We start from the raw sequence: 15,618 nt of genomic DNA, 5'->3' as shown, positions 1-15,618 counted from the left end.
TTGCGCTCTTTGTTTTCATGCCCTTCCTTTCTGGCTGCGGCGGGAATGCCCCCCGCGCCATCTGGCAGAACTTGCCGCAGCCTCGATGCTGTACGACAGCGGTTAACCAGGATGCGGGGCATTGCACGGTAAGGCACATAGTGAGATACCCCCGAACCTTGTGCTTCGCTGCCGCATGGGCGCACGCTAGCGAGTTTCACTACTCGCGATACATATCCCAATCTGATATCGATTTCTTAGAAAGCCCATGGGGGTAACCAGCTCTGATGCTCTATGGACGAGGGTGCTCTTGCCCGAGTTAGCCGGTTTCAACCCTTAGCTACATGCCTATATAAGCCATTGTCATAGAGGAGTCAACCTGCAACATGTCCGCTATTCAAATCCGTCAGCTCGTCTATCCTGACAGTTAGTGATGTTGCCCTCGTCTTCCCGTTCTTTGGCTGTATCTTTGTTTCGGTAGGCGCCCAGCTTGATGCAGTCGCTAATGTAGCGACGAGTGCGATGTACTCAGGTAAGAATTGTTAATGTGCTATTTCCGCCGTAACTTATCACCTAACTGCACCGCATCCTGCAGATGAATTCACGATCGGTGTTGTTGGCGGGAATAAAGACCTTATATTCCCGTTTGAACGTGCTACAATGGCGGCGGCAGCCGTAGGCGGGCAGCTCTGGGTCGCAAGCTATGGCGATACCGAAATCGCAGGCGTTGCGGCATGGTACCCTCCGGGCCGATCTCTGCTAGACAGGTATTTCTTTATCTTCTACTTCCCGGTTCACTTCATATTCATCCTGTTTGAAGCAAAGAGCAACATGAAGCGGGGTTCGACGACCTGTTCCATTCGTTCCCACCGGAACTGAGCAAGTGGTGGACTGAATACGTAGGTTCTTCAAGATATAAATTCAAATTCGGCTCACCGCGATCTTAGTTCCTTCCGAGATACGACGGCCTTTGCACGAAAGGTCTCGGCGAAGGCGTGAAAACTGCCTCATGGCATCTTCAAATGCTGACAGTACTGCCAGAGCACCAGGGAAAGGGCGTTGGCGGTGCGTTAGTCAAACCCATTCTCGAAAAGGTAGCTCAGCCGTTCTGGACCCGATGCATTGGCTAACATATTGGACAGGCCGCTTCGCAGGGAGAAGGAGTGTGTCTCGAAGCTGAGGTTGAGAAGAATGTAAGTGACTATGTTCGTTCAAGTCCATCTACCCTGCGGGCTTACCTCGCTATCAAGGTCGCTATATACAAGAAATGGGGATTTGAGGTCAAGGCCGAAGACAAGATTGACAGCTCCACTGGAACTGTTCCTATCTGGGTCATGTATAAGGCGCCTTAACCGACTGTTCAATCACCCAGGGTTTCTGGCGGATCCTTTGCTTTGGAGCTTTACCTGTAAATGATTCGTTCTTCTCGTTTTGTTCTTTTGGTGGCATGCTCAGGTCCAGTCCTCACCTTTCGAACGTGAATGGTGGGCGAAGCCGATATTTTGGCATGCGCATAGCTTCGCGTGCGCTGTAGCTCCATTTTCAATATAAGAACAACACCTTTGCTACGGCTAGGTGGTCGTCTCAGTATCGGGTGCTGTCGGCCTTTTCAAGCAATAGAAGACCCAGTCGGCATCATTAACCCCTCGTACAGAGCCGGAGCCCGCCATCTTGAATCCCATCGCTTTGTAGATAGCAACCTAGCACCACAGAAGTTCAGCACGTTGCGCGATCGACGACGTAGAGGACCAACCCTTGTCTCCCCCATAGTCTCCAAGACCAAGGTATCACCTTTCGGCTTCGCCTGTGATATATTAGGCGAGAGGCGGCATAACCATAAAGTTCTAAGCTTGCCTTGTCTGCAACTGCTTCGATGAGGGCTCTTCCGAAGCCCCGTCGCTGATAGTCAGGTACTACTCCGAAGACTTGTAGGTGGTACGATGCGAGCTTTACGCCAGGACCGAAGGACGTCTCGCATAAGTCATCGTAATCAACCAGGAACTCGGGGCGATGTCAGGATCAGTCGGAATAAAGCCAATCACAAGGTATTTACCTGATCCCAGAATTTTTGAAACTTGGGCTCCAGTTTAGCCATGATGTCGTCCCAGCCGGCAGCACGTTGCTCTGGTCTAATGGAAGGGAAGTGTAGTCAACAGTTGTCCGGTCGCTGTGGGAGATACTACGGACGTCGAGATGAACTTGTGCTGGGGACCGAACCAAACAGCTCCCCCGACTATGCCATCTGTCGGAACTTCTACAACGTATATCTCTCCTTCCAGGAGTGCGGCATTCAAGTGTGCTCGTAGAAACGGCACGACCAGTTCTCGGTTTCCCCCTAGGGCAGACAAGAAGTAGGCTACGTATGTTGAGACTAATGAAAGATTCTCGGGTAGAATAAGTCACGTACAATACTCAAATGCTTTTGCTAGTACATCAGCGGTTTCATCAAGTTCTTTGTCTATCAAGTTAAACAAGATATGGGGTGAGTGTTTCGCGCCGTGGTAACCGCCATGGCCACTTCTCGTAACAGACCTGAGGGATTTATTAGCTGTCGTATGGAGAAGGACATCGTCCCTTGTCAGTGAATCCGTGGTCGATGGACGAGGTGCTTGCCCCCACAGTTGATCCATCATGATCATAAGATATAGCGGGGGGGATAAGGATTCAGGCACCCTCCGGATTTATCATGATCAATCAACGCCCAGCACACCACTCCGAGCCCAGCAGGCGATGAAACCGCCGAGACACCCGAGTCCAGTCTGGACGTGTAGGGGAATAAAATAAATGCGAGCCAGCTCAGCGGCCCATCGGGCGGAGGAAGTGATTGCAGCTGATCATGATGGTCATTGCTAAAGCGAGTGCGACTCTGACTCTGCCATCGGAGTAGGAGCAATGTGAATGGAGGGAGTATGCCGCAGCGGGCGGGGGGTGTACCTCCATGCAGCTGCAGTCGGTCTCAACCCGTTTCGACTTCCGGAACAAGGCCGGATTGAGGCCGGGACGTCGGGGTGGCGTTCTCTGACTTGGCCACAACCCTCCACAACCTTGCATTGCTAGTTCTGGATCCAGCACATTTATTTTCTCTCACTGTGCCAGAGTTGTGACAGTAATGCAAGACTTGCCACTTCCGAGATATGAACGAGAAAAGTTGATCGCAGGGTGTCCACATTCTGGGACGGGGACACCGTAGTCTAATACTGTCACTCACATGATCGATATCCTCTTGAAAATCATCCCGTTCCATGACCAAGGCGAGGTGGTTGATGCACCAGAATCTTTCAAGGATCATACACTGTCATACGGCTTGTCAGTGGATATCGGTGTTCCTGACGAAGCTGCGTTTAACCGTGAACTTAGCCATTGGACTCCACGGGTACTTTCTTGCTTGCCCTCTTCCCATTGTCTCGGAGCGCATATTTAATTCATGATTGTATCGGTAGCTCCGCGTTCCCACCTTGCCCTATGTCGAGTCTTGACCACTAATTCCGTTTGAGCTTCTCCCGGGCGCCTGGCAATAGACACGTCCATTTTCATCGCCGTCACCTCGCTCCTGGCGTCCGTGATCATCAAGAATCCTCTCGATGCGCATGATACAGCGGTCGACGCGCCTGTTAAGTGTCCAGAAGGGTTCGTACGGTGAGTGGCCAGTGGTTTGCGGGAAGGCGTAAAATCACTGCTCCACTCCAGTTGCCCGGTTCATTGTGCATGTTTCGTTGAGCCTCAGTAGCGGAACTTTCCCGATATAGCCCACAGGTACCCGGATAGCCCTAAGAGAGTATCCAAACGTGACACTGAGGTAGCCAAGCATCATGAGGGCGCGATCGTCTTGGGACGAGGAAGATCTGAGGAGCCAAACACCCTAGGGAATCATGCGAAGGAGCAGACGCTACGCCATAACTTCCTTTCTGTGTTGCAGCCGCAGAGGCAAGAACGACCAGCAAGCAAGATCAGCACGAGACACAGCCGGCAGAACCTGTCAGATGAGCTGTCAACCGGGGATTGGGCCCATCGAGGGGGTTTCGAGGAAACATTAGCGAGCGCTGGAAGTCCGCTGCCTGGTATCTTTAGCTTGCGTGGACGCGTCTACATCGAGTTAATGCCTTAGCACACAACGGACCACTGCGTCCGGGTATTATCTGGGTATTCAATAAACGCCCCGACATATGCTTGGTGTACGAAGAGCTGGTGCGGTCCGGCGCCTCACTCTACAATGAACTCCTGCCGTGACTTTTGCCTTGAGGACCCGGCCATGGCCTTCCTTGTGGTACCGGAGGATCATCAACTTTTTTGCCCGTCAGTGCACCTTTTTGCTGGAAATGTCGACGTTGTATAGCCACTGGAAAGGATACGAGCTCCATTGGATAGCATCTAATGCCGCGATTGCTGTACAGCTTCGATCTACGTACTTCAGAATTAAAGTGAGGCTGCAATTCTCAGGTGCTTGTGGTCTGTCCTACGAAACGGCGGGATTAACGCTCACTCCGGTGATTTGGTGCGCTTGTGATTTGAAGCTTGACCGCGGCCTCGGAGCGGGGTGCTCAAAACCGCGGATGTCAATAGGCTGCTCGTTTACTCGCCGGCACGAATACGGGTAGGGAAAAAAATCCGAAGAGCTCACGCGAAACATGGCTATACGGAAAAGCTCAGTCAACCTGACAACAACGCACCGCTGAGGAGGTGTCGAAGCCAATAAGGGGAGGTCGTGCGGTGCAGCTACGATACTATGCCAATCCCGAAGCAACATACTCTAGAGCATTCGGGGATCGAGGTGACGATGTGTGTCGAAGTCCAAGATAACAACCGCGTCCGGGTACGATCTGGAAGGTCTTCAATGACCTCATTGTTGATATGGTCTGCAGCTATAGTCTGAGGCGCTCCTCTCCTGTTCGTAGCGGTCTGCAGCGGCGCCAGGTCACTGTGAGTAGGGTAGAAGATATAAATAAGTACCATTTGCTCTGAGGAACTTACGGATACGGTGCCTGATACCGCTTTGCTGAAAGCATATACGAGAGGGCTGAAGTTCCATCAGGCTGAGTGCCCTCGACTGGGCGTTATAGCCCGTACTCCGGAGTTGTGGCGGCTATACCAGCTCGACGAAAATTACCAGGCATATCAGCGTCCTAAGGGTATATGGGCACGCAGCGAGAAGGAAGCCAGCGGCTGTACCACGTACCTCTAATTTGCGTGGGGACCTTACAGTCCCCCCCCTCCCCCGCATCGTTACCGCGTATATCGACTGGGACACTGCCTCAATATAGGGCCAGTTCATGTGTGAATGGGAATTATAGGCGTGTGCGTACGAATGCCCGGATACTGAAACTTGCTGTGTGGCATACTAATGGAGTTTCCAAATGGACACAATTCAAATTCCGGACAACCGGACTCGGTCGAGGACCGGCGCATCACCTCCGTTGTGGGAAGCGTGCCATCATGAAGGTCGATCTTCTTAGGCCGAATAGCTGCCTGCTGGTACAATGAGATTAGCTACCTTGAATGGTGTCGAGTGGCTGAAATTCGAGTGCTCTGGCGTGTCCGCTCTGCGACCTCCGTATTGTGGCCCGGGTTGCGATCCTTATGTCCTGTTGCCAGTACTCACGAGTGTCAAGAGGGCATTTCATTTACTCGCCGATAGGGTCGTCAGACTGGTTCGGAATATGTAGAAAAGAGAATACACATACCGTTTGCAGCGCTTCACGGGCGCTGTGCCTAATACAGCTTTGTTACGAGCATATCGCTGATGTTCCATCAGCCTTTTCGGGACTAAAACTGACTACATACCCTCGTATGGACTTCAGGCTTGTCAGAAGGGCCGGAGGTGTCGTAAACGTATTGTACCCATGACAGTCGACTGGGAGCGACATTCGCAAGGTAGTGGAAGCCCGCTCAACTTCGGCAATACCGGCATTATTAAGGGCCCCGAATACCGATATATCTATGTCTTGTTCAAGCAGAGGCCGCAAGTTCGTCAAAGCTGAGGCTTTCACCAGCTTGCTGATATGTCTCGTACATAGAAGTAGCTTAGCTACCAGAAAATACAGCCCGCACGGACGGTGACGTCCTGTATCGAAGAGTGTTACCTGATATAGTAAGGTCAATACCGAACTCAGCTATGTTCAGAATAGATGTCACGCCATAACATATGTCAAGAACCCTCCACAAAACGGTATATAAGGTCTTTGATTTTACCCTTGAGCCCCGTCCGCTCTTCCCTTCAGCTACTATGAGCCCTTCCAGTCAGGACTACGCCTGTCGGACTGCTATCGACTTATGATTGGTGAATGATAGGTTCCTATCCACCTCCGAGTAAGACTTACTAATTCAAGCCTACGTAGCCGCAACGGGCGATTGTCCCCTACTTGCTCATACGCATCAGTACTAGCGAGACGTAAGTAATATATTGCAGTTGAAAGTATTCAGGGTCCGACAACTTCCAGTATCCAGTTTGGCAAGTCCGCTCCGAGTCCGTCCAAGTCATCGTCTGGCGGCTCAGGGTACCTACACCGCCACCCAGGCTCTTGTAGCAGGGACTGATCCGCAGAACTCTGCGACTTGCCGCTGGGACCTGTATAAGGTGCCGACCTGCCTGTGTCTGTCCAGCGCCAACCCGCAGCCATGGCGCAATATAAATGGACGCAAGGTGAGGCGCCCTTTCAACCTTCCTGCCTGCGTGCTCACCCCGCATGGCGAACCTCTATCGTCTTATCCCAGGGTCTCCGGCACGACCGTACTCCACACTCATGCAGCACCAGCGACGAATTTTCATCGCGCTTGGCGCTTTCTTCGTGCTGGTACTTCTCTTCAACCTTCGAGGACACGCGAAAAAGGCGGTAGAGGGGCCCCTTAGATATTCGGGCGGCAGCCTCACAGGCGAGCCGCCAAACTACGACAAGCTGCGGGAGTGGGAGAAGAACCTGCCCCAACACAATCTGTCGTTACCATTTCCGGAGGGGAAGGCCGGACGCTACGTGAAGTTTTCAAATCAGATAAAGGCGCTCGGGTGGAATAATGTCCTTAACGAAATGTGAGTCTTCCCTTTCGCCGTACTGACCATCCTTCCCGTGACATGCGTCTTTCAGTCTGTTATGCACTCATCTCGCTTACGAATCGAAACGAGCCTACGTCTTCCAAGATTACTACTGGAAACCAGAGTACTACCCATGGCGCATTACGATCTGGCCTTGGGAAAGCGGTCCTCACTGGCCGCAGACTCCTATCAACGCTCTGATATCTGGACCGACCGCCGGTGGTCCCTGGGATGACGGCGACCCCGCTCCCCGGTCTGTCAGCGAAGCGTACTTCGACGAGGTCTGCCCACCGGAGGAGCGGCAAATCATAGACACCGATACCATCAAACCCGAATTACAGGACGCCGAAGGCGATGTCATCCTGCGACGGTGGACGCAGGTGCTGGGGGACTCGCCGCACCGCTGCGTGGAGGTCGTGCCCGGAAAGAACGATAATTTCCCGCAGACGTTCGACCTGTGGCTGATCGGGTACAAGCGCCTGCTGTCGCTCTGGCCGGTCTTCCAGGATTCGCCGACATCGCGATTGTTTGGCACTGCACCGCTCGTGGCTGCTGCGGTGGACCGGAATGAGTATCTCTTCCTGCCGAGGGGCTCGCGGCCGCCGCGGTATGGTCCGCACAGCCCCTACGAGCGGATGCTGGCGCTGCACATCCGCAGGGGTGATTATGAGGATGCGTGCTACGGCCTTGCGCGCTGGAACTCGACCTTCTACGGGTGGAATCAGCTGCCATCGCACCCGGACAAGTTCGAGCCTCCCCCAGGCGGGTCGTGGGGTGAGAACACGCCAGAGAATATTGCATTCTACCTTGAGCATTGCTACCCGAACTTTGAAAAAATCGTCGAGAAGATACGAAACTCCAAGGCGGAGTATATCAACAACGGGACGGGCCGCGTGCTGGACGTGATGTACCTGCTCACGAACGCGGACAACGAGTGGGTGGAGAACTTTAAGAGCGTGATGTACGCGCACGGGTGGTCGACGATCGTTACGAGCAAGGATCTCGTGTTGGACGATGAACAAATTGGGGTGAACATGGCGGTGGATATGGAGATTGCGAGGAAGGCGGCGGTGTTTATCGGCAATGGGGTGAGTGCTCTGTCGTTATACTAGGTCATGCTTTCTGACGCGGCTCTGGGATTACAGTGGTCTTCATTCACGAGCAACATCATCCATAGACGCCTTGTCGACGGCAAGGAGCCCCTCGCTAACCGCTTCTGGTAGCACCAGCGGACGGTTCATTCCTCTTGTTCTTGCTTTACGTTGTCTTTCTTGCTTGGCTTTCGTGAACTGTTCTCTGCGGACTTTCTTGGTATTGTATCGTCGTATTTTGTGTGATCGTGAACTTACGTACCGTAGAGACCATGAGTGTAATAGAATGCCCCCAGTACATGAATATACCATCGTCGTGTTGTTGTGCGATCCAGTCGTTCAGTACTAGCGCATCCTGGTTGCGTCGCACATAAAGCGTGGACTGGGGTTGAATTCGAATCGAGCGGGCTCATGCTAGATTCAGACATCCGTGTTTTCATGAATCTAAGAGTGTGGCGGCAGTAATTGGCATATGATATACTCCCGATTTAACTCGTGCTTGACCGTACAATTTCAAGAATGAAAGAGAAACTGGGGAGAAAGGTCCCGAGTCCACGGTATGACAAGGCACCGCCCTCCTCTCGAAGTCTCCTCGTCCCGCATACTTCTTCAAGACTGCTCAGTCGCTGCCGCTGCCTTAACATTTTCGGTGACTTGTTGTAACTTGGCAGCGCCAGAAGCTTCCAACACATCATAGCTCTAGCGGTTCACCGGAGCCACGAATCCGCGTGCCAAACATCGGCAGATGCCTGTGACGACGCTTCTCTTCCATGAACAGGTCAGGTCTCATACGGGGGTGCCGGCGAACGGAAGGGACGAGGATGTGTGTCATGCAACTGTCCCACATCCCATGTATTAATCACTGATATGGGATTGACTCGGACTTCTTCGAGCGAATTTTGATCCATCACGGACGTCATCAGGTGGCGAGCACTGACATAGCTCGGGGGAGAGAAGAGGGGGGCAGAAGCAATATGCATGGCTGGCCCTCCCGAGGCTCTGGACCACGCTTGTTCATCTACGATCAACCAGTGAGTCATAGAAGACAAGGCCGAAAGATTTATAACTTACCAAGCAAACGTCGGTATTGCCTTGACAGTCTGCGGAGCCTGGAGAGAAAAAGTGCTGCGGTACATGCACATATGATGAGGGGGACTACGGCAGCGACGACGATGCCCACTTTGTAAGGCGCATTGGAAGGCTTCGAAGGAGCGGTTCCAGGAATGGATGTGGCTGTAACGAGAGAGGTGACGGTCGTCGTGCTGCCTGACTGCGCCGTCGTATTGTAGACGATATAATCCAGATAGCTGGTGGGGCCGTTCGCCATGTTCGTCATCTGAATGGTGTGTTCTCCGAAGGCCAGTGGGGTCGATTCAAAGTAGGCCTGACGAAAGAGGCCGCTCGGAGCTGGCGTGTGCAGATACTGTTCAGCCTCGCCATTGTCTAGCACAAAGTCCGCAGTGACGCCCATAAATCCAATGCTTCCATAAACACCGATCCAAGTCCCTGCACCCCGGGCTCATTAATCATGGGAACTCGTTGGATTTTCGACGAAACGCACCATTAAAGGTGAACATCATACTCATATTCGTTGCATTCGCACCCGATGTAGTGCCCCAGTATTCTTGCCCGGTACCCCCATATGTCCAATTACCGAAATACGTGATATGCGGATCTCTGTCGTCAAGCGTGATTTGGTCCATAGCGTGCGTTCGTGAGTCCGCGTGGAATTTACGGTCCTGAAGCAGGGGTTAGCTGGCGTCGGAAGAGATGAGGACGTATTACTAGCAACGATCGCGGAGCCTCTGCCAGTATTAATGTTCATGCTTGAGGAGGTGCAAGTGATTGATGGAGATCATCACTACATCGATCCGGGGACTGCGCCTATATCGCTGTTATACCAGTATCACCAGACAATGAGCTGAACCACCCCTTGCCTCAGGTACGGCAGAGACTCCTTCACTGGTAATAGAGCTACATCAGAAACACGACGAGAAATGCCCAATTGGAAGCAGCACCGACAAGCATAAGTGCTGGGACGTACGCCAACGTCTCCCAACACCGAAATTAATCCGTAACTCCACTGCCACGGAATCGTAATAAATTGAATGAAGCGCAGGGTACGACATAGTAATATATATCTTTCGCCTTGTCCTGCGAGTGCACCTTGCGACCCGCCACAAACAAGCATACACAAATACAATTTTGATGGCTGAATTCCCAACGACGGTGTGGCTGCGCCTCCTAAAAAGACAGTAGACGAGCAATTGTCTCTAATGGACGACGCGCAATCGGTACGGCCCTATGAAGATGCTCAGCTTACCATCGCGGGCGGGGAGTATGGACTACATACGTTGATCTTGCACGTATAAGTAACAGCCCGCATGGTGTTTGATGGCTGAAGTCCACCAACGCTCTGTATGCAGGTCGCTTGTCAAGAACCGGACTCTGCGTCTTAAGATCGTCGTTGGCCTCCTCCTTGCCTTGCTGGACACTTAGCGCGGGCCGCTGCGCGGCATGCTACGCGTTTCACTGGGCGATATTCTTTTGGCTTGAATAACGATGGTGGTGTTTGCAGCGTACGCTCGAACCGCTGCCTTATGTTCATTGTTCGGACTCCACAAGTTCTGGCTATGTAGGTGTGACTGGGTCTAGTTTATTATCCACGAACAATTCTCGTCTTGTCTGCTGCCATTCTCGCAGGATGGATTTTGTCCTGGTTGTTGTGCTGGAAACTCTCCCTCCTGTACCCCTCTCAGCGACTTCCTGCTCGACATGGGTAGCTGGAACCCTCCGCACTATCGATAGAGCTTTTACACAATTCCTGGGCGGTCGACACGTAGGGTGCTTCGTGTCTTGGCCATCCAGCCTCTCTGGCCTGACAAGTACATTGGGTTGCGAACTTGCGATTCCTTGCGACGAAAACTCCCAGGAAACTCTCCATCGCCTCTATGAAGATTAATGCGTAGGCGCAGGCTGTAGACGGCTCACTGCTAACGTCCCTCCATCGAATCTTGTAGGTATTTATGACATGCGTCAGTCACGTTTATATCTAGAGGTCTAGGAGCTTCGCCGAAGTTCGCACCAGCTGAATACGTCGTCGCCAGCATTATTACACTGGTAGAAGTGGAACTCTACGACCAGTGACCACGAGTGATGGCTATATCCAGCGTGGCGAGGGAATTCTGCGAGTCGTCCCTGGCCATGGACGGCATCTCTGCAGGATGCTTTCCTGCATACGTTCCGCAAATGGCTGAATGGAAGTAACAGGCTATCACGATCTAACATTTACGGCCTATCCTTGGCCGTTCCCTCGATATTTTGAGGACAATGTCTCAGCAAACGGGCCGAACGATTTGCTCTCACACTGATTTTCCTGCTTCTCTTCCCACTGAAACTCTAGCTCTTGTCTCGCTGCACAGCGACTCATTGGGTTGCTGACGGGGATCCGTAGGAAATGAAGCTGGCAAGTGGTCACCATCAACAGATTACGTCGATCTCACAGTTAGCCTCCGGTAACCGTGTTTTAAGCTAAGTTATGTCTGCCTGCGCTTCCTCAGAAAAATTTGATGGAAGTCCGGCGAGGATTTGACTGGATCTGGATATGTTCGCATCTTCAGATAGACTCGACTTGCCGCTAGTATGATGAATAGGCCCTGATCCGAGGCTACCTCGACCACTCATACAGCCATTTGCAGATCGATGGGCCACCTTTTCAGAAAATCATTTACAGTCGGACCATGTCGGAGAGGTAAGTTCAGGTCCCCGAGGTACCAAAATCAGACCATCTGGACGCCTGCGCCTTCGTCCGACGTCCCCAGCACCGTCTCCGACGCACTCCGACTGTACGCTACTTTCTAAAATGATGGCCTATCGATCTGCAAACGGCTGTAATCCAATCCGTGCGTTAATTAGTCCTGGGGCGTGGGTGATGGACGGAACTACCCATGCCGGCGGAGTCATCCTATTGGACCAATGGCATACTTTGGCCGCCTGTTCTTCGTTCCCGCACCATCAAGGGCGTATACACCAGTCAAGCGGCATCTGCCCCGCGATGCACCTAGGAAAATGGTCGACCAATCAGCAGATTGTCAAGTCCACCAAAGGTCCTTCCGTCCGTTGAGGTATGCTGCGTTAACTGAGCTCTCTTCGCAATAGGCAGTCCTTCCGAGGCTTGGTGCAATGCGACCAGATTCAGCCTGACCTTTCGACGTCGAACGGAATAAATGCCCATTTGTCACAACGTGGTTCGATACATCCGAAGTTTACTCGACACAGCCTTGTAAGCCTGCGTAACGCTAATGTGGTTCATGTTAACTTTGTGTGAGAGGAGAGCTCGTGCAGCGGCTCCCGGTTTATCGTGCGCGCATAGGGGGTTATTTCTGCTCTGCGGAACCCGGACTGTTCCACAAAATTTCGGTCAGGTAAGTCTCTTGGATACGGACGATGCCGGGTCTGACCCTCAGCCGCAGACGGTATCCTCTATAACAAAGAGGGAGGAAGAGCTTCTCTTTGCCTATAAAGGTGCAGAGTAACATGGAACGTGCCTGCCGTCAGGTGCGGCTCAGATGGACGAGGAGAAGCACGATGGAACGGCACTCCGAACCTAAGAAGGCTCCTTCGTTCCCTCTTCAGCCCGTGGGGTGGCAACCTTGCGGATTGCTATGCTTGGCCAGACGTACTTGATCACAAGACCCGATCCGTCGATTAGAAAGCCTAAGTACGGACCACCTGGTCAGTTATGTATAGCAATTCGGCATCTTCATCCTGGTATTTATGCTTATGACTGGAAACCGCTTAGTCTAACATATCTCAGCCGGAGACCATGACTTCCTCCACCGGGGATTCTGTTACCGACAGCGTGTCGAAGAACAAAGACAATGCAGTTGCCACTGTGGAGGAGAAGGATTCCAATACGTCGTTCAAGGCAGACGAGGACGCACGGTTGTTGGCGACCGAAGAACGGGCAGCCGCCGAAAGGAAGATTAAGCGGATGCTCGACTGGCGACTTATGCCTACGATGATCTTGATCTATCTCCTCAATTATATTGATGTGAGTCGACTCGATATTTCGTTTTTCCCTGCTCAATCATCCTTCGGTGTTAGCGTACTGCAGTAACGTCCGCGAGATTGAAAGGTCTAGAACAGGATCTGCATCTGAACGGTATGATGCCCTGCTAAGTCCGTGATTGCCCTAGATATGAAACATGAACTCTAGATATTGACTATGAGACGATCCTCGCCATTCTCTACGCGTCATACTGCCCAGCACAAATACCGGGCAATATGGTCAGTTTGTTTCATTCAGTCCAGTTACTTATTCTGAGCAATTCTCCGTCCAGATTCTGAATATAGTGTCAAGGTACTATGACTTGCCAGAAAAACCTGTCCATGATCTGTATCTGATCTGTTCGTCAGGCCATCGTTATTCATAGGAACTTGCGTGGTATTATGGGGCTTAACGAGTGCCATGACCGGTGTATGCATAATCATCTGTTGGTTCTGCCAGCTGCGCTGATTCGGAGAGCAGGTCACCCGCAATTTTGCTGGTATACTACTGTGTCGTGTATTCATCGGCCTGCCAGAAGCCGCATTCTATCCGGGAGCGGTGTACCTGTTATCATGCTGGTACACTAAGAAGGTATGATCTATTGCGCGTCTCGTCACGATCTTCTGACCTCTTGCAGGAACTGTCATTCCGCGGTGCTATACTGTATGCGGGGTTGCTCATATCCAACGCCTTCGGTAGTGTACGGCACCCATTCCTGTGTTTATATTCCAAAATGCTGACGACAGGCTAAGTTGATAGCTGCGGGTATCCTAGCAAATATGGAGGGTGTCAGACACATCCGGGCATGGCGGTGGTACGTTACCATGCACTCTGCTATTATTGCCGATTGACTCGACTTGGGCGTAGGTTATTCTACATCGAAGTGCGTATCCTCAGTGCAGGGATTGTACATACCCTAATGCAATGATCAGGGTGCGATTACGATGGTCATAGGATTCCTTGCGATGTATGGTGTTTCACTATTGCCAACTTTTGTTCTGATGCTTCCGCTTCTCTCCCTCCGCAGGTGGTCTCTTCCCGATTACGTTTGTAACTTTGTCCACTATGATAGAACAGGGTCGCTCAGGTCCTCTTCTTGCTATAGCCGCGCAACACCCGATGGATGAGCAAGGCTCAGCGTCGTCTAGCCCAGGTTCGCCTCGCAGAGGACGCCGGTGAAGCGGACGAAGACACTGCTGGGGAGTCGTGCGTTGTCCCATCTCTTGAATGCTCGATCCTCATGCTAACACTTGCGCTCCAAGGATCTGGGATGGGATCAGGCTGGCGCTGACAGACGTAAAGGTGTACATATTTGCCCTCATGTCTTGCTCGCAGCTTCTCGCTTTGAGTTTCGTGAACTTCTTCCCCACGTACGTGTGCCGTCTGTGTTTTTGTGCGCAGAGCGACTGAATGTGCGGGTAAGGCTGGCGGAGACGCTTGGGTACGGTACGACCGTAAGTCTTCTGCTTTGCGCGTGAGTGTCGTACCCTGTTGTCTCTTCCGGTTAGTCGATTGACCTGCCTTACATACAGGCCTCCATGGATATGGGCGGCGATCGCGTGTGTCGTGAATGCATGGCATTGCGGTATGTATGAATATCTGTACTTTGCGGCCTCATCATGTTCCGATCATGATTGTCCCCCATAGATCGTACCGGCGAGAGGTTCTGGCATCTGTCGATATGGTGGTGGGGCGTTATAATTGGGTACATCATCGGGCTGAGCACTATGGCCACTGGGGCTCGCTACTTCAGCCTTTTCTTGATGGCGAGTGGATATGCCGGTGCGTTTGAGGCCTCCCTCCGCTCTCCGTGCTAATTTACTGATGGGACATGCTAGGGTTCGCGCTGACGGTTGTGTGGGTGTCGAACACGATCCCTCGACCTCCGGCAAAACGGTCAGTGGCGATCGGGATCGTCAATGGATTCGGGAATCTGGGGAATTTGTAGGTCTTACATGTTCAGTCCTGCGACATACTTCATCCTTTATGCGGTGACAGGATTGGGTCTTTCGTCTGGAAGGCTGAATGGGGACCCGAGTATCATCAGTCTATGATCATTGGAATAGCAAGCATGGCACTCGCCATCTCTCTGGGTATCCGTAAGTCGCCGAAATCTCTTGGATAAGGACTACTGTTTACCTTTTACTTGTAGTCATGAGGACCATGCTGAAGCGCGAAAACGCGCGCATGGCGGCCCAGGAACTGCGGGAAATTACGGATGCGGAACGCGAGCGGATTGAGGATGCTGCTAAATTGGAGGGAATAACCTTTGAGGAAGCGTTGGAAAGGAGAAAAGGTTTCAGATACCTGTACTGAAGCACTCATGGGTTACCGAGGTCCGTCAGATGTAGCACTCTCTTCTCCAGCCGACTTTCGTCGCTCTAAGGGATATGTCTGGATGCATACGAATGCATCGGTTTTGTTAGACTGCTTTTCCTCATCGCTCGCGCGACAAGTGCTGCTTTGTGAGAGGC

General features: G+C 52.2%; 5 protein-coding genes across 5 annotated transcripts; 3 read left to right on the top strand and 2 right to left on the bottom strand.

Moving 5' to 3' along the window:
- Positions 1-365: 365 nt before the first annotated feature.
- GLOTRDRAFT_93592 (uncharacterized protein) lies at positions 366-1,331 on the top strand (the record flags this gene model as incomplete). Its single annotated transcript, XM_007868004.1, has 7 exons — positions 366-405; positions 461-511; positions 575-746; positions 800-878; positions 927-1,048; positions 1,122-1,172; positions 1,196-1,331. 7 exons carry the CDS (start codon positions 366-368, stop codon positions 1,329-1,331), a joined length of 651 nt encoding a protein of 216 aa, XP_007866195.1.
- Positions 1,332-1,550: 219 nt separating this feature from the next.
- GLOTRDRAFT_138743 (uncharacterized protein) lies at positions 1,551-2,809 on the bottom strand (the record flags this gene model as incomplete). The annotated part of the gene is made up of 7 exons (XM_007868003.1): positions 2,512-2,809; positions 2,387-2,437; positions 2,167-2,335; positions 2,033-2,108; positions 1,834-1,980; positions 1,733-1,783; positions 1,551-1,679 (listed from the first exon to the last, which is right to left on the bottom strand). Exons 1-7 carry the CDS (start codon positions 2,546-2,548, stop codon positions 1,551-1,553), a joined length of 660 nt encoding a protein of 219 aa, XP_007866194.1. The 5' UTR covers positions 2,549-2,809.
- A 3,876-nt stretch (positions 2,810-6,685) lies between these two features.
- On the top strand, positions 6,686-8,405 carry GLOTRDRAFT_60911 (uncharacterized protein). Its single transcript, XM_007868002.1, has 3 exons — positions 6,686-7,000; positions 7,056-8,091; positions 8,149-8,405. Exons 1-3 carry the CDS (start codon positions 6,717-6,719, stop codon positions 8,224-8,226), a joined length of 1,398 nt encoding a protein of 465 aa, XP_007866193.1. The 5' UTR covers positions 6,686-6,716; the 3' UTR covers positions 8,227-8,405.
- A 756-nt stretch (positions 8,406-9,161) lies between these two features.
- On the bottom strand, positions 9,162-9,797 carry GLOTRDRAFT_93590 (uncharacterized protein; the record flags this gene model as incomplete). Its single annotated transcript, XM_007868001.1, has 3 exons — positions 9,162-9,203; positions 9,275-9,600; positions 9,656-9,797. The coding sequence occupies 3 exons, from the start codon at positions 9,795-9,797 to the stop codon at positions 9,162-9,164; spliced, it is 510 nt and encodes a 169-aa protein (XP_007866192.1).
- A 3,227-nt stretch (positions 9,798-13,024) lies between these two features.
- Positions 13,025-15,575, top strand: GLOTRDRAFT_60909 (MFS general substrate transporter). Its single transcript, XM_007868000.1, has 13 exons — positions 13,025-13,147; positions 13,201-13,258; positions 13,313-13,383; positions 13,625-13,702; positions 13,782-13,844; positions 14,077-14,139; positions 14,298-14,350; positions 14,407-14,529; positions 14,653-14,729; positions 14,792-14,926; positions 14,983-15,088; positions 15,143-15,243; positions 15,297-15,575. The coding sequence occupies exons 1-13, from the start codon at positions 13,088-13,090 to the stop codon at positions 15,458-15,460; spliced, it is 1,152 nt and encodes a 383-aa protein (XP_007866191.1). The 5' UTR covers positions 13,025-13,087; the 3' UTR covers positions 15,461-15,575.
- The last annotated feature ends 43 nt before the right edge of the window (positions 15,576-15,618 follow it).

The sequence above is a fragment of the Gloeophyllum trabeum genome, assembly GCF_000344685.1.
Source record: "Gloeophyllum trabeum ATCC 11539 unplaced genomic scaffold GLOTRscaffold_00007, whole genome shotgun sequence".
NCBI classification, from domain to species: domain Eukaryota; kingdom Fungi; phylum Basidiomycota; class Agaricomycetes; order Gloeophyllales; family Gloeophyllaceae; genus Gloeophyllum; species Gloeophyllum trabeum.
This window is presented reverse-complemented; position numbering and strand designations above follow the sequence as displayed.

Coding starts and splice junctions, on each gene's coding strand:
- GLOTRDRAFT_60911 (XM_007868002.1), top strand. CDS start 6,717: ATGCAGCACCAGCGACGAATTTTCATCGCGCTTGGCGCTTTCTTCGTG. Junction 7,001..7,055: donor AATAATGTCCTTAACGAAAT/GTGAGTCTTCCC, acceptor TGCGTCTTTCAG/TCTGTTATGCACTCATCTCG. Junction 8,092..8,148: donor CGGTGTTTATCGGCAATGGG/GTGAGTGCTCTG, acceptor CTGGGATTACAG/TGGTCTTCATTCACGAGCAA.
- GLOTRDRAFT_60909 (XM_007868000.1), top strand. CDS start 13,088: ATGCTCGACTGGCGACTTATGCCTACGATGATCTTGATCTATCTCCTC. Junction 14,730..14,791: donor CGTGAATGCATGGCATTGCG/GTATGTATGAAT, acceptor TGTCCCCCATAG/ATCGTACCGGCGAGAGGTTC. Junction 14,927..14,982: donor GATGGCGAGTGGATATGCCG/GTGCGTTTGAGG, acceptor GGGACATGCTAG/GGTTCGCGCTGACGGTTGTG.